This window comes from Musa acuminata, chromosome BXJ3-2 (assembly GCF_036884655.1).
Source record: "Musa acuminata AAA Group cultivar baxijiao chromosome BXJ3-2, Cavendish_Baxijiao_AAA, whole genome shotgun sequence".
Classification (NCBI taxonomy): domain Eukaryota; kingdom Viridiplantae; phylum Streptophyta; class Magnoliopsida; order Zingiberales; family Musaceae; genus Musa; species Musa acuminata.
In genome coordinates, this window is record NC_088350.1 from 25,679,482 (window position 1) to 25,701,290 (window position 21,809).

Below are 21,809 nucleotides of genomic sequence, written 5' to 3' on the forward strand. Positions count from 1 at the left end.
GCTAGTTAAGATACCCCTTGACCAAGCTCGACCCAACTGAACTGTTAAGGTTGGGGTAATGCTACTTGAACCGAGGAGGGTACAACTCATTGACTTCCTCTAAAGTAATATGAAAGTTTTTATGTAGTCGTCAAGAGATATGCTTGGAATTGATCCCAACGTGCATTATCACCATCTGAACATCTCACTAAGGCATGACCAGTGAAGTAGAGGCCTCAAAATTTTACTGCTAACCATCAACAAGTAGTCAACACCAAGTAGACAAGTTGTTAGTTGCTTGTTTTATTTTTGAAGTGCACTATCTTTAGTGACATTTCGTATGGGCTTAATGTTACCATACTCAATATACAATCTCTGGGATATTAGATGAACGAGGGGCTATAGATATATGGTAATTGAAGACAAACATGTCCAATAGATTAGGTCCCCTAAACCGTCTGGGGACTATGGCGTAGTGGCCTAGTACGTCCATAGTCGATGAGTAGTTCACTATATCAGAAGGAGTTCTAACAAGATCGACTTACAACCAACTCGGTATCAGGCCTAGAGGGTCATAAACATATGACGAATATTACGATGAGTGGAGTATGGATATAAGATATCCACGAAACCCATAATTTGGATCCTATAGATGAGATCCAATGAGATTATGTAATTGGATAGAGTTCTAATATCCAATAAAGATATGATCAATTAAGGGCTAAGCTGCATGTACCTTTATAAATAGGAGAAACCTCACGGTTCATAGGCTAGAACTACTGATGATCACCCCTCTTATTCTCCTTAGCCTCCTCTCTTTTTTCCTTGGCTTCGGTAACCTTGTGCTGCACATAGAGAGAGAGAGATCTCGTAGTAATCTAAGGAGTATCATCGTTGCATCTGTCGTATGGATTATCACTATAGAGGAGTATGTGAGTTCTCCATCTTCTCTATTGGATCTAAAAATTTTAAGGATATACGATCTCCCTAAGTAACACTTCTCACATGATATGTGTGGTTTTCTCGCATACTAATCGTTGCATAACGATCAAGTACTTGACTTTGGGAAATATGATTTTGTTTTTATTTTCTATTGTGCAAGAGATGTCGATCCACGATTTCCCAACAGAAGCATTCTAAACGTTGAGAAAATTTTAAATGCACCTTAACCCAACAAAGTATGTCTTTAGGGTTAATTCAAAAAAGTTCTTTGCTTCATTGTGCACCAATGAAAGATAGGTAAAAATCTTGAGAAAATGGGTCATATTAAAAATGCATCCATCTCGATCGATCAAAGAGGTTTAATAGTTAATAGGTCGACTAATAGCCCTCAATCGATTCCTGTCTCAATTAGGTGACAAATGTCTCATGTTCTTTCGAGCGTTAAAAAACCTAAAGGGCTTTGCATGAATGAAAGAGTCCTATGGAGCCTTTGACAAATTAAAGGATCACCTAGCCAAGTTGTCGTAGCTCACCTCTTTGAGCTCGGGGGAGATCCTAAGCCTATATCTAGCTACTATCAAAATGACCATCAATTTAATTTTATTTTGATAGGACATGAGAATTCAGAAGCTTATCTACTATATCAATCATATTCTGAGTGAAGCCAAGCTACCGTACCTACTGATAGGGAAGTTAACATTTATACTAGTGCTAAAGCTACGTTTATATTTTTCAGCTTATGTGATTTATATGATTACTAAATAGTCCCTTCAATATGTCCTTTTCAAACTCTATGGGTTTGACTAACTACTTAAGTCGTTGACGACACCTCGATCGACGATTACATTGGACTTGTCCTTAAGGACCAAATAAATATATATTTTGTAAGGTCTTTAGCATCTTCGTCACTTACCAATTAAAAAAAATATTCAAAATTCAACATCTTCAATAATAAATATTTTATCTAAAAATATTGAGATTCAGTTCAATAGGAGGGTTAGGAAATTTTTTTGTCCAGAAACATTTCATAAAATAATTTCCTTTTATATATTGTTTCTTAATCTATTATAAAAAAATTATTTTTGGTATGATAATCAAGATTAGTATGATCGCATATGTGGGTCCCTTCCTTTTAATCAATAGGAAGGTAGCATTCGGGGGAGAAAGAAAGGGTCCCAGAGAGAGAGAGGTGTCTGGGCTGTTTCATGCGTCGGACGCCAAGTCATTCGCGGAAAAGGCCACCGTGCGGGGGTACAGTCAGCATCGTTACCTGGGCGAGACGAGAGGGAGAGGGAGAGGGAGAAGGCCGCTCGGCACACGCGAGGGAGAGGGTTTCTCCACCCCGCCCCCCTCCTCTCTTAACACCAAGCAGAGCAAGCAGCAGCACTAATCCCCCAAACCAACACACCGACCCTAATTCAACTCGGCGACGCAGGTGATCGTGGCTTCTCTGATTGATCTTTGTCCCCTCGATCTCTTCTTTTAGGTTGTGGCATGATTTCTTGGTTTGACTTAGTTTGTCGTGCTTCGCTTTCCTTGGGTTTAGACGCGACTGTGATGCTCAATGTCAAGATTTTAGTTGGGTTTCGGAATGGTAAAACCGGATTAACGCAGTTCCAAAGCTCAACCTTGTTTCTTTTCGGATCCGGAAACTCGGAACTCTTTTTTTAAAGGAGGAAAGATTGAATTGCTGCTTCCGAAGTGTGCCGTTGTCCAATCAATTGTTTCTATTCGATTTAATGTTAAAAAGGGTGGTCTTTTATGCAACTTCTTTATATAGATGAACCAAACTGATTGCGAAACTTATTGAGTTGTTCTTTCTGGCAATGCGGTCTCACTAAGAAAGAGTAGTTTGGTAGGTTATTCGAGGACAGCTTGGAGAATGGTGTCGGACGATCCCTCTACTACTATTAACGAGTCAAATGTGGCAGCTGAGTCGACAGTTGGCGGGTTGGTCAGTAACTTGTCACCGCAGTTTTAAGCTTTCTTATCTGTTATTGATAACCGGAGTTGCTTGATGTTGCTAGATCTGTGGTGTTCTTGTCTTTGATATTGTTTGACTATATTATGCATGTGACGGTTCTGGTCCCTCAAATAATGCCGTCTAAAGTTTGAGCTACATGGAGTGCTTGACTTATAGGGCAATAGTAAAGATTAAAGTATGTATATTGATCCGTGGAACCCTGCAGCAGCTTGCTGGCTGTATAAAGATACTAGCTCAACCTAATCTCTACCCTATGAAGCAACCCAAGTGCTTCCATCAGGGGTTCATTGGGAACTCTTCTCTCTACATGCAGTGGAAGTCCTTGATGGATAAGAACATGTTTATTTTGAAGCACTTTAGGATCTTAATGTGTCAAAAGTTTCATGAAGCTTGCATTGTCTTCTGAGATAGAATCATTACGGTTGGTGGTTAAGGTAGATATCAGTATTCATATCGGCATATCCAAAGATCCTATAAGATCTGTTGGGATAGTGCATGCAGCATACGCTTGCTAAGTGGCTTCTAATTTTGTGCACATCAAAGCCATTAATCCTCAACTTGAAATATGAAGCCAAACAGAGGCATCTCCATGCAAGTCGTTTAACCTGATCCATTTATACAAATTAGGACATGCATGCAAACTATAACTCACAATAAGTCAGTGTGCTTTTAAACTTTCAGCATGATTATGACTTATATTGGTGATCTATTAACGCTTGATCTATCTTGTAGATTACTTGTATTTGCAGCTGGTTCCTAAGAATCTTATCAGATAATTCGTGACCCATTATCTTTTTCTGTTTGTTTCAAATCTAAATTCTGAGATGCTTGTTGTTGTATGTCTCTTTCTAGCAAAAAGAACCAGAGTGGAGTTCCAAAGAAGATACATAAAGCTGAAAGAGAGAAACTTAAACGTGACCAGCTGAATGAACTCTTTCTTGTGGTTGGTCATGTAGTTGGTAAATGTCTCTTTGGTCAGTTACGATATATGTGTATGGTAATTATGGTGCATATTACTGTGATCAGAACAGAATCGACACGTTACCGAGGAGTATAGTTTTAATGTTCTTCTCAAGATCATATATATATTTTTGGATTCTTTTGATGGAATATTTTTTCTCAATATATGTAGCTTGGGACAAGGGAAAGTTTGTAGACCATATATTGTTGTCACCAAGGAATATTTTTCTCAATATATGTAGACCATATATTGTGGTGATTAGAACTTAAGTGTGAGGCTTGATGGTATCCCTATTGAGGTTTGAAAAAGTTTATGGGACAAGGAAATAGCTTGATTAACTAGTTTATTTAAAAAAATCATGATATTCAGAAGGATGCCTAATGAATGAAAAAAAAGTTTTTTAGTGTCAATTTACGAAAATAAGGATGACATACGAAACTATTCAAAGTATAAAGGAATTAAAATCATGAGTCATACTATGTAACTTTGGAAAAGAGTAATCAAAGTAGGATAAGGCTTGAAACAAATATATCTGAAAATCAATCTAGTTTTATGCTTGGAAGATTAATCATAAAAGCTATTTATTAATTAAAACAATTAATGAAAAATATAGGGAGAAAAAAAAGTTTTGCATATGATTTTTATTTACTTAGAAAATACTTATGATAGGATTCCTAGAGATTTATTATGATGGGTTTTAGAAAAGAAAGATATATATATCCATTAATTATATTAATGTTATTAAAAATATGTATGATAATATAGCTACTAGTTTTAGAACTATAGAGAGTGTGTCTAGTGAATTTTCTATTAGTATAGGATTACATCTAGGATCCATATTAAATCCTTACTTTTTCACATTGATAATAGTTCACTTATATGATAGACTTCTTTGATGTATGTTATTTGCCGATGATATTATCTTAGTTGATGAAAGCCTAAGTGAAATTAATTATAAACTTGAGTCATAAAGGTAAGCTTTAGAAACTAAAGGTTTGATTAAATAGGACTAAAACTAAATATATAAAATCTAATTTTAGTGATTCTAGAAATAGATAGGAGAATATAACCAAGTTGGATGGACGAGAAGTTCCGTTAAGGAAAAACTTTAGGTATCTTGGATCAATTATTCAATAAGATGGACAAATCGATAAAGATATTACTCAAAGAGTAAAAACAATATGGTTAAAATGATAAGGGGCATCAAGAGTTATGTGTAATCATTGGATACTTTTGAGATTAAAAGAAAAATTTTATAAAACAATTGTGAGACCGGTAATACTTTATGAATCTGAGTGTTAGACAGTTAAGAAACAATACATACAAAAAGTTTGTATTGTCAAAATGAGAATGTTGAGATGGATGTATGGAGTTACTAGGAAAAATATGAAAAAAAACACTTTTATTCATGAACAACTAAGTATCGCTTCGATAGATGATAATATTAAAGAAAATCATTTAAGATAATATGGATGTGCTAAGGAGACCTCCGGATACGATAGTCAAAAGAGGTGAAATGATGAGTATCAGTGGTACGAGAAGATATAAAGGAAGACTTAAAAAGACTTTAATATAAACTATAAATAAAGATTAAAATAATCTAAATATAATCAAACATATGACCTTTTACATATCTCAATAACGGCAAAAGATTCATATAGTCGACCCCAAATAATTGAGACTTACGGTTTTGTTGTTGTTGTTGATGTAGATATAGATGATTCCTACTAGTGAATAAATGTCTTTCAAATTTTACTAAAAGTTCATCTTTCCAAATATGCTTCCTGAAGAGTTTGTCAACATGCTTTTATGATTACCATCAATGATAGCCACTTAGAAGCTCTTTCAAATCATCTAGGGAGTCCTCAAGATCTTGAGTCAGAATATTTTGTCTTGTGCAACTCATTAACCTTCTGCTTGTGGAAAATTCAGTGATTTTGCTAGCCTCCATTACCTTTTAAAATTTTCTTTTGAATTCTTTCAAAGAGCAAACTTGATATAAAAATCTTATCCTATGCATTGTTTTTCAAAGCCACATTATCCCTAAGCAGTATATATCTACATACACATAGCATAGTAAGCCCAGCCACCAGTTTTGTGCATTACCACCATATACATGAAGAAGCAGCTGTGTTTAACAAGAAAACCATTTGTCATGTCTGATTATGTTTTTCTCACTACAATACATATTAAATATACATCTTTATGCCCATCTTGGTAAACATAATTTTCATGTGGAAGATTTTGTATGCTTTCTTGAATAAGGAGCTTCATCCCATTTTAATGTCTATGTGCAGAACCAGACCGACAAAACAATTGTAAGGCTTCCATATTGGGTGATACTGCCTGAGTACTAAGATATCTCTTCGTGCATGTAGAATCTCTCAGGAAGGAAATGCAGCTCTGCTATCTGAATCACACTATAAGTATAAAACCTAACTGTCGACCCTAAATTTTAGAAATGTTGTCACTTTTGTATGCCATGGACATACATAAATGTCGATAGAAACTCCACTGCATAAGTTAATTGAAATATCAAAACTTGCAAGGCGATTTTATTCTACTCTTTGTTGATTAGAGAAAGAATACATTTTATACCATGCGGCAAAATGAAACTTTACATCATTGTTGGCATCTACTATAAGATTGCAGAAAATTTTCCATTGGTAAATTAAACATCTCTAGCAATTATGTGCTTTGCACTGAAGTTATTAGTTAATTTATTGCCTGCAAGATGTTGGTGTACTGGCTCATTTGTTCAGACATTTTTAGCAAATTCCAAAAAGATGCTCACTACAATCTAACTTCTTTTGATACCACTAGAATTCTGCCAATCAAAATGGTTCATGCAGTAAATTCTGCAAGTCTGAAACATAGTATATTATATATGTTCTAGAGTTCATAATGCAAAATAATCTAATTTCACGACCTTGTGCCTAATAAGAAAATGATTCATATTTGATTTTATAGTTCTTTTTTGCTACAGATACCAATGGGCAACACATATGGCAGTTTGTCATGGTGCTGTCATTAATCCAATTCTGATCATCTTTTCTTGGAACATTCTTTCTAGTTTCTTTTGTTTTTGGAAACTCCGGGACTGTGGCTGTGATCCGGACAATGACTTTTGTATGTTGTCTCCCGGTTGGTCATACAATTTCTAATGCTGGTTTTGCGTTTATATATCTGAATGTGGTGAATGTATCAGGTTGCCACGGAGAGGAATGAGCTGAAAGATGAGAACACTACATTACAAGCTGAAATATCCCAGCTCCAAAAGGAACTGCAGGGGAGATCGAGTTATAATCCCACATGGAGCGACAACATCAATTCAATGACTCCCACTCAGCCGCAGCCGACTGCCACAGGGCTTCCAATGCTGCATCGGCCAGTTGCTATTGGATCCACACAAGCAACCCCCATTCGGCAGCTCCAGCACTTTTCCGGTGGAAAGAACAAGCACTCCACCACCAACGCCGCCTGGGCTTTCCCAGGTGATGAGACGACATGCCAGATATCCGACTTTATCGGACTTGCAGCCGGGTCTTCTCCTTTGGACTTCTCACCAGGATCACAAGAAGAGAGATGTGGCAGCTGTGGCATTAGCACTAGCAGCGAGGAGGAAGGATGTAATACAGCATCAACTGGTATATCACTATAATCAAGAAATGTACATTGCAAATCCGATAATTTTTTCCCCATTTGTTAATGATCAAAATGAAGAATGTCACTGACGCATTACAAGAATTCATGAATGTGATGTTGCCAAAGGCAAAACGGTGAGTTTGTGGGGAAGCAGTATTGATGGCTTGAGTTAATCTGTATATATGTATTTCTCTGAATCATGGAATTCAGGCTTCTTTCATCTCATTCTACCGAAGGTTTTGTTTGTTTGGTACTTTTATGACATGTTTATAGCTGAGAGAACCTATCATGTTTCCAACCAGAGTTTAAATGGTTGTCTCGCTAACGTAATTTCTCATTGACCTTAATGTTTAATAGGTTGTGGCGCCAATTCAGCCTCAGCCTCACACGGTGGAGGGCCCCACGCCGAGCCCGCTGCGCCTCAATGTTCGTGCTCGTACCGGCAGCCGTCAGATTAGGTGCGCCCATGGCGGTCCCACGGCGTGTCATTTCCACTGCGGACGTACAGTCACCTCGTCTCCGGTCCCAGCCGAGGACACAATCGTCCAGCTTTTCTCGGCGGCTAATTTGCTGCAGAAGGCTCGGTAGTCGGCAACCATTCGATGCAGCTTTAGCCTCTCTTTCTCCAAAGTTGATTCAGTTCTGGAGACGTCTGCGACGTTTTTGCTTTAGCCGAAAAGCTTGACATTATACTGCAGCGTTTGGACCTGCCTATGATCCTTCCTCCCTTGCTCTCTCTCTCTCTCTCTCTCTCTTACTTTTCTGACGCATGGTAGATTTTGTTGTCATCGATCACATGGTGCAATGATCCCTGTCCTCCTTTGGTTATGCCTTTCGTTTTGGTCGATTTAAATCTAGTTGTTTGGACGTCAGATTCCTTAAAACAAGCTTGCTACAATGTGTCTCTAACAAGATTGTTTCCTTGGTCATCATTTCCTCTTCCTCTTTTTTCTTTTCTTTTGCCTTTCTTTCTTTCTTTCTTTCTTTCTTTTTGAGGGAAGAGTCTATGAATTGGCGTTTTGCAAGTTTACTATGCATTCCTCTAGGTGTTCTTTTTCTTCTTTGTCTTGTTTCATCTTTTTATGAAGGATTCTATAGGTTTTCTTATTGTGCATATCGAGTAATGTATCGAGTAGCTAAGAAGCCTAATATATTAAACAGCAGCAAAATCATCAAGCATAGTTAAACTAGTTTACACCTTTATTATATACTCTTGAGCACCTTAGATAACCCTCAGATCTACTGACCAGGCTTCCTGATGTAGTATTAGAGAGAGAGAGAGAGAAAGAGAGAGAGGACAACATCAATATAAAACTCTCTCTAGGGCCTGAGCAGGCTCCGAATGATCTCAGCCTGAGGGCTGTTGCTGTCCATTGTCGCCATTAGGTCGGAGAGGCGGTCGCTCAGGTCTTCCACCTCCCGGTGCAAGCTCTTGATGTAGCTGCATGTCTCCTTCAGCAGCTTCGACGCAGACGCCTGCATGCCCATAACACACACACACACTCTTTAGTGAACCTTCATGGAGTGGCCACCGACAAACAAAGAGACTCAGTTGGCGCTTTGTTTCCTCACTCTGCCTGCACTCCTGCGCCGGCGCGACTCCGGGAGCAGAGACTGGAGCTTGGAGACGAGCTCATTGATCTCTTCATCCGTGATCGCGCTACTTCTGCCGGACATGGTCGTAATGTCTGCAACGCCTTTCTTTTTTCTCTTTTCCCTCCTCTGAGCTATGGAGCCAAGCGTAGGGAAGAGAAGAAATGCAGTGTTTTATATAGAAGGGAAGAGAGAAAGGAAAAGGCAGGAGAGTTATACTAGATAGAGTAGCTCAGGGACCATGTGTCACCCCTCTGTACTCTACCATTGGGCCCAACTTGATCCTGGCCCATCATCCATGGAGGCAGCAGGAGCCCCACACCCCTCTCTCTCTCTCTCTCTCTCTCTCCAGTGTCTCTCTCTGGAAAATGGCTAAAACAAAGGAATCAGTTGACCTTAAGGCATTTTGTGTAGGTAGTTGTTTAACCATTTTACTTTGTACCTGAAAGATGCCTTGTGTCTCTTCTGTTTTTGGCATAGGACATCTTTTTCTTGTTCTTGGTATTGTCTTCTCTTATAGATTTGTAGGGCTAATGTATTCCTAAATCTCCAATGGGGTACACTTCCAAAACATCAACTTAGGTGGTGGCTTCCTGAAAACTGAAACATATGTAACATTTCTTTTAACAAAGTATTAACACTAATTGAGGTTTTGACATTATTACGTCGACAATCAACCGATGAAAATTATCTATAATTCCATATCTACATGTTTTTCGAGTTGGGGGATGATAAGAGGTTGAGTTGGTGAGTGCTTGGGATCATAATAGAACACACACATGGAAGGCTTTGGAGGTGCCTGTGGGGTACATGAGTGAGAGAGAAGGTCTATATAGACCTCTTACTTTCATTATATGCATATTTGAGTGTGTTCTATGTGTGCATAATGGTATACATACATACATATATACATACATACATACATATATATATATATGGGTGTGTATAAAAAAAAGAACAAGGTATGTATGTGCATATGAAAAATATAAAAAAAATATTCCTTTCAAAAATAACAAATTAAGTAGTCCTTCCGAAGGTTCAAAAAATATAAACGATAAGAAGGCATTCATGTATCATTGCATCATGATTGCAGAGCTAAATAATTGGCATTTTAAGTACAAGAAGTGAGCAAAACAGTAATAGTACGCTGGGAAGTACTTCTCCATGCTCGGTGTATGCTTCATGTGCACTATGTTTGCCTTGGATTTCTCATGAATGGTCCAGCTGCTAGTGAACAACGATTAAATGGTGCCCCCCCACAAAGGTTGTGAAGTCTTTTTCCGAGAGTGCAAAGCTCCCCACAAGAATTGTCATCCGTCGTTTCACCAATTTGTCACCTGTGATAGCCTGCCATTATCAATCGAGCTGGCGTATCTTTGATTTTGCCGCTCCTTGAATCAAGTGTTCATCTCGTCTAATAAACTGCTAGATGATGCTATCACTTGTACTACTACTTCTGTCCTTTTTACTCACTCTGCAAAATACTGGGTTTCTCTGTCTGTGTGTGTGTGTGTGTGTGTGTGAGCGAGAGAGAGAGAGAGAGAGAGAGAGAGAGGTTTCTGATGTGATCTGAATCTGGTCTCCACGGGACGTGATATGCATCTGCATGGGGTAGACAGTCGTGCATGGGATGCCCCCAGTTCGTCGCCACGATCACGTGCTCATGTCTGAGGTAGGTTAATCGTAGCCATTTCAATCTCCACAGTCCTCTTACCCTCTTCTGTCTTTTCCCCATCGGTGATTGATAGAAGTCCTCTTGGGGCCATCTCCATCGTCGAGCAATGACCAACTGTTTTGGCCTGTGAGTGTTCGCTCACCATCTCGTTCTACTTTGCATGCGGCAGTTGTTGTACACATGTAGCAGTTGCAGTATGTATACGTACCTCATACTGTCCTCTTTGACTTTGATTCCTGAGTTGGCCATGGCAGAAGCGCTCCTATTACCTCCGTCAAAACTAATTATTCTCCCTACTAGCAACTCCTTGTAATCTCTACCGATGAGCAACTCATTATTATGCCTTACAAACTGCAACACTCTTAGGTTCTCCTCATTTTCCTTTCTGCTGCAAATAACCCAAAACCTCCACCGAGTAGTCACACCATGAAAGAAACTTGGTGGCCATACTTGTGTCGAATTCCTACTGAGTTCTGCATGAACCAAACTCTTCTGTATGTTCCCCATAGACATACGTTCTTCAGATCAAGTTTCAGTAGCTCGTGAGTTCTGTACAAGAGGTATGTCAGTAGCAGCGTGCACTAATTGAGCCCATAAAGCAGGAGATTCAGATCTTTCAGGAGTCATATCCTCGGATTATATTAGCTTGGCATCCAACTGATGCTGCCACATTCATCAGCTCATATGTGTGATGTAAATTCAGATTTTATGAGTTGGAAAATAGATTATTTGTTTTAGACTGTTACAGTGTCCATACAGAAAAGAAACAGAAGACCTAAGTGAAGATGAGAGACGCCATATATACCATTTCCATATTACGCACTTCTCGAGGACATAAACCCTACAGGATGAAGTTGCTACCTCTTGCCGACACAGCTATATATGGTCCTCGTCTTACCTCGATGTCATTCCTACCATGCATGTTGTTCTGCATATGGGTGTTCACAGTCCTGGTGGAGTACTTACTAGTTTGCTTGGGGAACATGGTGATCAGAATAACAGATTCAAGTATACACAAATGGTTTGTATGCGAAGAAAAGGAATTATAATTTTACTGAATGGTTTTGATGAATGTCAGAATACACTGCTCTAGAATTTTTCTTTAGTAAATGTAATTTGGCATGGTTTATATATATATACATATATTATTATCTGAAGAGACACATCTTGATTAGTTTCAGAAATTTGTGGCTTTGAAACAAGAACAATGGTGATTGGAAACTGGAATCTTACGGCTGAAAGGCCCTTCATTGTTGGGCCTACAGAATTTTGCATGCTACATCCTAAACTCTTGAGATATTTCTAGCGTTTGATCATCCAAATGATGTTGGGGAATGTATCAAACAAGTTCACGAAACAGGCACAAGGAAGGATCACATCTCATCGAGCTTTTCAAGATACTCTTGAAGGCCTCAGAGCATGGTTTGTGCTTCTTCCACTTCTTCTTCTTCTTCTTCTTCTTACACCCTTCCCAAAGCACAACGTAATCCATGATTCTGATGCACCCTTTTCTACGAACGTAAAAGATCCAAACACCCAAACTACAAGTCACGATCACATCAACGAGATGTCATCCACATCATAATTCTGGAGAGGTGGCGCCGATGCACGGAGCCTTTCACCGACTTTTTTTGGGGAAGCTCAAAACAAATGGAAGAAGGCGTCGCAAGAAACAGCAGCACCGTCCATCACATTACTCCATGTCACTGCTCGTTAGAGATGCGGCCACGTGAGGGATGTAACGTATAAGACTGAATAATGTACATGCGGTGCCATGTGTTCTTAAATATATGATGATGGTGTATAGACTTGGCTACACTCAAAGGACAGCTTTACGTATATAAAATAGTTGGGTGGAACACACAACCAAAATCGTTGAAGCTTATGCATCCTTGCATTTGTGTTGATCCTACATTCATGGATGTATCAAGCACTTGGCTTCCACTGTTAACCTAACAAGAGCTAGCTTTGTTCCTAATCTATTTCCATCTTCAGTAGAGGTTTTTGGAAGCTGTTTCAAGTCCCGGCAGTAGCTAGCAAGGATTGATGCTTTGTGCTTCAAGTCATATTCCAAAAGATGGAAATTGATCCTGTAAATGATTGTCCATGAATCAATCCAACTCCCTCTGAAAGAAAGCCAGTAGGGATGACCGTATCCATTGCATCCGTGACTTCTCTTCTGGCTTTCAGCTATTCCTCCTGCAAGTTACAAAGTGGCCTCTGTGCTGTGTCTGTGCATAGTGTTTCTTTGACGCATTACTTTGTTTCAGTACAAAATAACCAAAAAGTGACTGCATAAAGTTCCTGATCATTGTACATTGATTTCGGGTAGTTGCATCAGCATATGGCTGGAATCATTGCCTCTTTAGGGTTTTAGTCAGACCAGTCTTTCTCTTTCTCTTATTGCTTCGGGCACCAGCTTATCATTCCTAAACATGGTTTTGAGCATGTAAAAGAAGTTGCTTGGCACTCCTGTAACATGGGGCATCATTGCCATTACTGGCCCAGCAGTCGCTCCACCAGTAAAGCAACTTGGGTTTTGATTACAGTGCCAATTTACAGCACCACATGGGTGTAGAAGAAAGCTTTCTCAAGCTTTTCAACATCGAGTATCCTTGTGGGGCATCATACGACAGCTTTGCATGTGATTCCTTGTTCCTCTTGGTTTGACCGAAAGAGCTTGATGCAATCTACATGGGGAAGAAGAGAAGACTGTCAAGTGCTCATCGGATCCTCCCTCGGCTTGCGAAACAAGGCGTGGTTGTATGTTTGCCTCTGCTTTCTCACAAAAACAGCTCACCAGAAAGAAGCACCAAATTGCCTTGTGATCTTCTGCGCATCTTCGCTGTCGATCGGATGGAAATCATGTGATCCATCAAGTGCGAGGCAGCATGGAAACTCTACTCTTGTCATCTCCGAATCAATTTAACCATATAATTTCGGCAGAGTTAACTGTATTCTTGCTGTCTCATGTAGGTCATGGCTACCTGTATTTGTCTGCAAACTGCTACTTAAAACACATATTATACAGAGAGCTAGCTGAGCTTAGTACTATGTCGAACTCAGTCCGGTACTGCGGTGCCAGTAAACAACATGGAGGTGTGAGCTTCATCATTAGATCTTAGTGAGCATCTAATCTTATTCTATTGCTGCTGCTAATGCTCAGAGTTGTGTGTCATGTATTATATGAAACGAGAAGAGGTGTTAGGTAGATCCAAGCCATGGGAGGGACTGGTGTTCTCCCCTGGTGCTTTGCTGTGATTGGTTGGGCAAGAAGAGCATTCTGTTTGTGCTTGAGCCTCTCCCCTGATCATTATTTGATCATCCCTGTAATCTTAAACATATCATTGATTCTTAAATCAAAGAAGACTTTTTTATGAGAGATTCTTAAATTAAATTATGGATGATGCAAGCAAAGCATGGTGATGGCTTAAGAACTGCAGCTATACCGCTGACCCAGGTGCCTGGAAGATCACCTCTCTCTCTCTCTCTGGTTTAAAATCTTAAACTACTGCGAAGTTCAAGATCTTCTAACGATGAGGATTCTTCAGCATACATGTAATTTATCCGGTCAGATCTTACTCTGTCCTGTTTTAGAAGGAAAACTGATCATGGGAAGTTATCGAGGATTTGAACTTGCTCCGTCACTGCATCTTGATGCACCTATGGATCTAAGACGTGAACATGTAGATCCAGAGGAAGAGATCATGCTTTATGGATAAGAGAAGCTATGGAGAAGAAACATGTGTTCTTCAGAAGGACTCGGAGGGAGAGAAGAACAAATGTTTTCTGAGAGGTAAAGCAGCAATCCACCATAGGAAAGAGCAGAGGTCGGCATGGGCTTTCGTGTTGGCAACTATGACTAGGGCACTTCACCTGTCAACGAAAGCCACATGCATTTTGTGCATCGAAGAGACATCCATCATGAGCGAGAAGACACAACACGGTTGTCGCCAAGAAGTGCTGCCGATTGCTTCTATCCTGCATGTCATATGTTGATGGTGCAAAACAGGAATTGAAGTATCATTCATGGCGTCTTTACACACACACACACACACACATACAAATTAACAGCATTGATTCTCTTATGAGCAAAACGACTGGAGATCAACCAGAGACTGGATTTGAGAGTTAAGATTAGGTGGACGAGCGCTCGCTGGATTCTGTGGAGGGGGTGAAGAAAACCAAACTTGACATGTCCACCTCTCTGTAATTTGCAATATGATAGTGTGCGGGACAAATACTTTAAAGTACACCATAACATGGTCTGCGTGGTTCACACTGACATCAGTAGTCCCTCCTCCTCTCCGAAGTCTCCACTTGCAGACACAGGAAGAGATGGCAGCATGGTGTATCCCCCGGATGTGATTCTCTCTCTCTCTCTCTCTCTCTCTCTCTCTCTCTCTCTCTCCAACGTCACTATTTAGACGCACCACTTGCCCATTAATTTCTCTCATGCGCTTGTCTTCCTTCTCAGCAACACCTCCTGTGATCTTCATTGCTTCTCTCTCTGTCTCTCTCTCCGACGACCCTTCTCTTCCCCACATAGCTTTTGGTTTCCTGACATCGCTCCCCACTTCTTCTCGTTCTCCCTCAGCTCGCGATATCCTGTCCCTAGAACTTGTCTCACCCCTCACCCCACAAGAGGAACAACTTGCACTAGCATTGTCTTCTAGTCCTTGTTCTTCCCTATTTATAGCTCGTCTTGGACGCCCATACACACCAGAAAGCGCCATCCGCTAGCGAAGATGTCAAGCAGGAGGCCTCGATCGTGGCAGTCGAGCTCGGCGTCGAGGATCACCGACGAACAGATCAATGATCTGGTGTCCAAGTTGCAAGCAGTCCTCCCTGAGGCCCGCATTCGCAGATCCGATAGAGTAAGTTGATTTGGAGGATCAGGCAAGCATATATACCAATGCTCGTTTGCTGCGAGACTCACTCACGCTTCATGGTGCGCAGGTGTCGGCAGCCAAGGTCCTGCAGGAGACCTGCAACTACATCAGAAGCCTGCACCGCGAGGTGGACGACTTGAGCGAAAGGCTCTCGGAGTTGCTCGCTTCCACGGAGTCCAGTAGCGCTCAAGCTGCCATCATTAGAAGCTTGCTCATGTAGAAGATCCACCTTTAGGTCGGTCATTTGTCTGCTGTATCAAACGAAGGTGTCATTTCAAGAACATCGTGGTGAACCATGCAATGAGATCCAGGAAGTGCTCATTGCAACATGACTGGCGGGTTCGGCGTGGTCTCGATGTACTGAAACGAGGAGCTAAACTTGTGCGTGTCGATCGTGTAGTGCTACTGGTCCTTGTAGTCTTGAGCAACGTTCTTAATTGAATGAGTTTGTCGGATCAATGTTCTTGCAACGCTTAGCTTCCCTCAAAAGAAGAAGAAAGCCATTGATCATCTGCAATATACTTCTGATGTGATTGGTAGGGTTTTAGTCACATAAGAATCTGAAACAATATTAACTTTGCTTAGACAAATATATTTACTCAGTCCGTCACAGTAGCTTCCCCAAACACACGAGTTTTTTGAGAAAGATTATTCTGCTGATATCAGTCTTCCTATGAGTTCAAATCTGCGCCAGTTCAGTAGGTGTGCATTGATGATCACAGGGAAGAAGAAAACAAGAACACCAGCCTCGATGATGTAGAACATAACCACTACGAGATATCGAAAGAAGATTCACTTCTACTTCATCCTATGGCAGTTTGTGACTTGGTTCTTTCTTTGGATTGCGTAAGACAATATATAGAGATTGATGAAGCTTTGAAGAGAGTCAAAACATGAAAATATAGTGACTTCTCTTGTTCTTTCCGAGGAAGAAGCAGCTCTGCCTCCCTATCTATCATATCAATGAGGAACTGAGACACAAATCTGTAGCAAAGCAAAGAAAGCCCAACGCATGGATAGGCCCATCCAACACTCGCATCAACAATGGGAGTTTGAGCCATCACGAATGATTTGTTATTCATGTAACTCGATAATCTTTCAAGCTCTTCTTCTTCTTCTTCTTGGAAAGGAGCTTGTTTTTTCTTGACTTCATCTCTTCTTCACATTTCTCCCTCATTTATGTTTCTTCTAGTCATCCTATATTGCATTAACAGTAATAATCACACATCTGATTCAAATCTGTGCACCCCTCATATGTAACTCTACCCTACATCTGAGTTATCTAATTCATGCGTCTGCATCAGTAGGATCACAAAATTGTGCACCCATAAAATCATCATTTCAGTATTCATGTATGCCCATCAAAATATAAAATATAAAAAGAAATGATTTTTTTTTCTTACAAGTTAACAAACTTGAAGTTGAAATCTTTTTATGATGCAAAGAAAATGAATCATTAGAAAAATCAAGATCGATTCGTGTGGTGAAACCAAATTACTCGTGGTGTTGGAGCTTAAATCAGTAATGTTACCGTCGTATCGATGACCGATCGATATCGACAAAATTAAAACCCCTAAAATGTATCGAGAGATCTTTTAACTCCAACTTAATAACGGTGAAATTATACTGTCATGGATGATTGATGATCTTAATTCATCAAAACAAACAACCAGTTCTTGTTCAGAGTGAAAAATGTTAATGTTTTCCTCTCCCCTTACTCCTCCTGGTTTGCTGCAAGACTGATGGATGATGTGAGGCCAGATTCACTAACAGCTGTTGTATGCGAGTTAGGTAGCAACCCCAGCAGCTCTCGGGACCCCATCCCTTTGATTCCTGACCTCCATTTCTCTCAAAGGGCCACCATCCCCTTAAATGCTTGTGTTGTCCATTGCTGTGCAAATCATTGTTTCACTAGCATGGATATCTCAACCCTGTTTCTTCACCCCTCTCGTTCATCTGACCTACATCACACAACTTCTTCTCCCCAAGGAGACCCAAGTACACTTTTGTGTGAACATCCAACACAAATGGAACAATCTTAGCCCTAGCTAGCTAACTAGGATAGAGGAAAGGTAAAGCATGTACAGCATACATCTGTTTGGATAACACCCAGTGGATTAACTTCAAGTAGGTGGAGATGCAGAAATGTTAGATAGTTTCTTCGGCAAATTAAACTTGGATATAGGGACTTGAAGACCAAGTCACATTGCAGTATATAAATACAAAAGGTCACACTGATTCCATTGGTGTTCGTGAGTGCAAGTCCTTGACAGTGCAATTTGGTCCATTTTGTAGTTATGATGTTAATATTCATCGGGATATAATTCTTGTTTTACTTTCTTTCCGGTGTTGAATGATATATTTCCACACCTCAGCTCTCGCTTGCTCTCTAATCTCTCTCTGTCTGTGTCCACCACAACCTTCTTGTTGTTAGCATCTCTTCTTTTTCTCTTTCAGCAGTTTCATAGGCGGGTGACCCTGCCATCCTCTGCACTCTGCAGCAAATTGATGTCCTACAATGGTATGGCGTCGTCATCCTCTTCCTTCTTCTCCCCAAATTATGTGATACATATGCAAACTCCTCATGAGGAAGAACACCAACTCTCCTCTGCGGTTGCCGCCCTCCTTCACAACACCCCATGCAACAGTCTCCAAGACCTCAGAGGTAAGCTTGTCACGCATCTCCAAGCATCTGTCTCCTTGAATTCCGGAACTAAACCAGCTTGAAGCCCTCGGATGGTGGTGGCGCAGTCATGGCTCCGATGATAGGGAAGAGATCTCTGTCCTTCTCGGGGGTCGAGAACGGCGATGAGATGCACGCCGATGATGACTTCTCGGATGACGGCATGCAGACAGGCGAGAAGAAGAGGAGGCTCACCGTGGAGCAGGTGAGGACACTAGAGAAGAACTTCGAGCAGGGGAACAAGTTGGAGCCCGAGAGAAAGATGCAGCTGGCCCGAGCCCTGGGGCTGCAGCCAAGGCAGGTGGCCATCTGGTTCCAGAACAGGAGGGCCAGGTGGAAGACGAAGCAACTGGAGAAGGATTACGATGTCCTGAAGAGACAGTTCGAGGCCATGAAATCGGAGAATGAGGCTCTGCGCGCACAGAACCAGAAGCTCCACGCTGAGGTACCCGAGAATTCTCGATCTATCCAATCACTTAATAGCTCTCCTCCCTAATCGATAAGCCTTCGAGAATGATGACCTGATGATGGTTTCAAGAACCGTCTCCTTTGTGGTGTCAAGTTATCACCTTTATGTTTCTTAAAGCTGCGATTGGGATTCTCACATCCGCATTTCTATTTTGTACTTCACATGAACATCATCAAGTTGGTGTTATAGCTTGCGATCTTTCTTTTTGTCTTTTTTGTGAGAACATTTGTTTTACCTCCGGTGGTTGCATACCATGCACAGATATCGGCGCTCAAAGGCAGAGAGGCACCGGAGCTGATCAACCTCAACAAAGAAACCGAAGGTTCATGCAGCAACAGAAGTGAGAATAGCTCCGAGATCAACTTAGATATCTCGAGAACATCGGTCACCGAGAGCCCCTTGAATCCTCACCAAAGCCTACCTTTCATTCACTCCATCAGGCCAGCCGACATGGACCAGCTCCTTCAGAGTTCTTCCAGGCCAGAGATGCAATCCCCCAAGATCGAGACCGGCGCCACCGAGGGAAGCTTCAGCAACCTGTTGTGCGGCATGGAAGACCAATCCGCCTCCTTCTGGCCATGGTCAGATCACCCCAACTTCCATTAGCTCGTCTGTTCGATCGACTCCTCATCGCTGTCCACATGGTTGCTGAAATGTGAGAATTATGCTGCACTAGCAGCATTTGAATTTGAATTCTACGATATATATATATATATATATATATATATATATATATATATATATATATATATATATATATATATATATATATATATATATATGGTTGTCGAGTTTCAGAGGCATTCCTTCGATTGCATCAAAGCAGTGAATTGCTTTCCCCTTCCTTCGACCGTGCCGAGTGGTGTCTACCGGTTTCCGCAGCTGCTCTTTCTCCCTCTCCGCACTGCATGTTTGCAGGTGTTCTCAGGAAAGTTGAGCGACAACAGGTGAAAGCATTAGAGCACCAACTCGGGCTCGAGATCGTACAAGTACATGGAGAGGCCAACCTACAAGACATTGAAATTGGCTGCCACATGGACCATATATTAAAAAGTTGCACCCTTTTCTAAAAGGTCTCTTCTTTGCAGCCACTACTACTTTTTACTCGATGAATGCTTCTAGCTGAACTTGTTCATAAGAATATTAGGTATAGCGAGTCTGGAACATATGCTGCTTGAGATAGAGAATGGAGATGAGGAATGGTACCCAGGAAAGGAGGAAAGAAACAGCATGCATGTGAAGGCCAAGAAGGTGAGGAAGAAAACAAGGTGTGGGGAAAGGGGTTCTGTCTTTGGTTTTTGGTTAGTAATATCCTTGCTGCTGACACCGGAAGGCAACCTTTAGCCAGCCAGTACCCCACTTTGGCCTCACAGGAAAAAGTCTTCTTGCATTTGAGATAAGAGAAGCATGTGATCCACTGTCACTTCCTATCCTACAGACTTTTATGATGATGGTGCAACTGCAAGGTCTTGTTCAGAACTCTGTAAGCTTATTCTAAACTCAAACCTTTTCTTTTCTCTTTTTCTTTGGTGGGGAGCTGGAAATTACCTATACAGTTTAGGCTGAATGCCGGAAGAACTCACTGAACTCAGTAGATAACATTGTCGAGAACTAATTAGCATGCACAATCCACCCAAAGCTGCTGCTAAACACACATGCTGGCAGCTGTTTCCAAAAGAATCTTGATCATCATGTGATCCTACATCCTGTAAACGACTGTCACAGAAATCCAATAGGAGGCCCGAGTTCTCCCTTCTCACTCTGTAAATCTTGAACTCTTGTGGTGAGATGCCACCACCTTATGGCTTTAGCATGTTGTCCAGATCTGAAGGGAGGGTATCAAGAACAGTGAGAGACCGAGTTCAAGCAGGCCATTTCTGTAGAAAAGAACATGCACAAGGGCTGTGTACATCAAAACTTACTTCAGGTAACAGAAAGATTCTTCTTGATAGTTAGAGAGCAGCAGTAGTCGGATTGTTAGGCATGGAAAGTCAATGGAAAGGGATGTTAAGGGCTTCATATTACAGATCATAAGACATGGCATGGTGCTCTCCTCAGGGAATCAGGGTAGGGTGGGTGGGTCAGTGCACTCACAAGCACACACATCTCTGAGGATGAGTATTGAGTGTTTTCTAAAACCCAAGAACATCAATTTTTCTTAAATATTAGATGCATTAATTTGTCTTAACACATAGATTTCGGCATACGATCATGTAAGTCAAATGCCAAAAATATGGAGAAAAAGATTGATGGCATAATTCATGATGACCAGTGCAAACTAATGAGGGGAATGCTTTTTCTGATTTGAAGAATACACAGTCCAATGGCTGCAAAAGATCAAGAACCTATATAATCTATCCTGAGAGCAATGTGCTGGAACAGGATTTCTCAGCCTCAGTGGAAGGCTGTGTGTGGAGCTGAACTTTTCATATGGAAAGGTCAGGAGTGATGTGTTCTTGGGGAGGACCAATGCAAACTTGTCTAAATCTCATGAGCAAATGCTGCTGACATTGTCCTGTGGCATTTGGCTCCATGTGGGAGCACACTGACCAAGTGTTGTTGCATAGGCCTGGAAGCTTGCCAGTAGGGACATGCTGTATGTAGACCAGTTTGCTCAAGAAACAGAGGGCTCCTTGAAGGTTTCTCAAGTGTAGGTTTCTGAAAGTGTTGTTCATGGGCTGTGTGGAGGATGATTAGCTCCCTTGTCTTCACTGCAATGACCATCCATCAGCTGAGAACAGGGTAGGATGCAGAACCTTTTTTAGGAGAGGAGGCCAAGAAACTTTAGGTTTTAAAAAGACCAAGATTATTACCTAATTAAAAACTTGATTTTCATGCAAGAACTTTTTTTCTGTGAGTTAATAAATCAATGGACAGTGAGCTCAAGCCAGTAAGGTCACTTTTTTGAGGGAAAGATTGGGTGTAGCTGATGATTTTAGCAATAAAATTAAACAGTTCATGCAATAAGAAGGGTAGGAGAATCTTC

The 21,809-nt window shown here is 40.9% G+C and overlaps 4 protein-coding genes across 5 annotated transcripts; 3 read left to right on the forward strand and 1 right to left on the reverse strand.

The window, feature by feature from the left end:
* Positions 1–2,170: 2,170 nt before the first annotated feature.
* Positions 2,171–8,440, forward strand: LOC103976109 (transcription factor BHLH062-like). Of its 2 annotated transcripts, XM_065139437.1 has the most exons (4): positions 2,171–2,356; positions 2,781–2,875; positions 7,075–7,513; positions 7,869–8,434. In XM_065139437.1, exons 2-4 carry the CDS (start codon positions 2,804–2,806, stop codon positions 7,967–7,969), a joined length of 612 nt encoding a protein of 203 aa, XP_064995509.1. In that variant the 5' UTR covers positions 2,171–2,356; positions 2,781–2,803; the 3' UTR covers positions 7,970–8,434. The 2 variants fall into 2 exon arrangements, with proteins under 2 accessions (XP_064995509.1, XP_064995510.1); XM_065139438.1 differs by lacking the exons at positions 2,171–2,356; positions 2,781–2,875 and adding an exon at positions 6,301–6,995 and having other exon boundaries at positions 7,869–8,440.
* Positions 8,441–8,700: 260 nt separating this feature from the next.
* Positions 8,701–9,245, reverse strand: LOC135631145 (transcription factor ILI3-like). The gene is made up of 2 exons (XM_065138585.1): positions 9,084–9,245; positions 8,701–8,987 (listed from the first exon to the last, which is right to left on the reverse strand). Exons 1-2 carry the CDS (start codon positions 9,186–9,188, stop codon positions 8,832–8,834), a joined length of 261 nt encoding a protein of 86 aa, XP_064994657.1. The 5' UTR covers positions 9,189–9,245; the 3' UTR covers positions 8,701–8,831.
* Positions 9,246–15,218: 5,973 nt separating this feature from the next.
* On the forward strand, positions 15,219–16,193 carry LOC103976107 (transcription factor ILI6). The gene is made up of 2 exons (XM_009391299.3): positions 15,219–15,656; positions 15,739–16,193. The coding sequence occupies exons 1-2, from the start codon at positions 15,528–15,530 to the stop codon at positions 15,889–15,891; spliced, it is 282 nt and encodes a 93-aa protein (XP_009389574.1). The 5' UTR covers positions 15,219–15,527; the 3' UTR covers positions 15,892–16,193.
* Positions 16,194–17,846: 1,653 nt separating this feature from the next.
* On the forward strand, positions 17,847–19,516 carry LOC135631451 (homeobox-leucine zipper protein HOX21-like). The gene is made up of 3 exons (XM_065139138.1): positions 17,847–18,336; positions 18,423–18,799; positions 19,085–19,516. Exons 1-3 carry the CDS (start codon positions 18,180–18,182, stop codon positions 19,427–19,429), a joined length of 879 nt encoding a protein of 292 aa, XP_064995210.1. The 5' UTR covers positions 17,847–18,179; the 3' UTR covers positions 19,430–19,516.
* Positions 19,517–21,809: the final 2,293 nt, after the last annotated feature.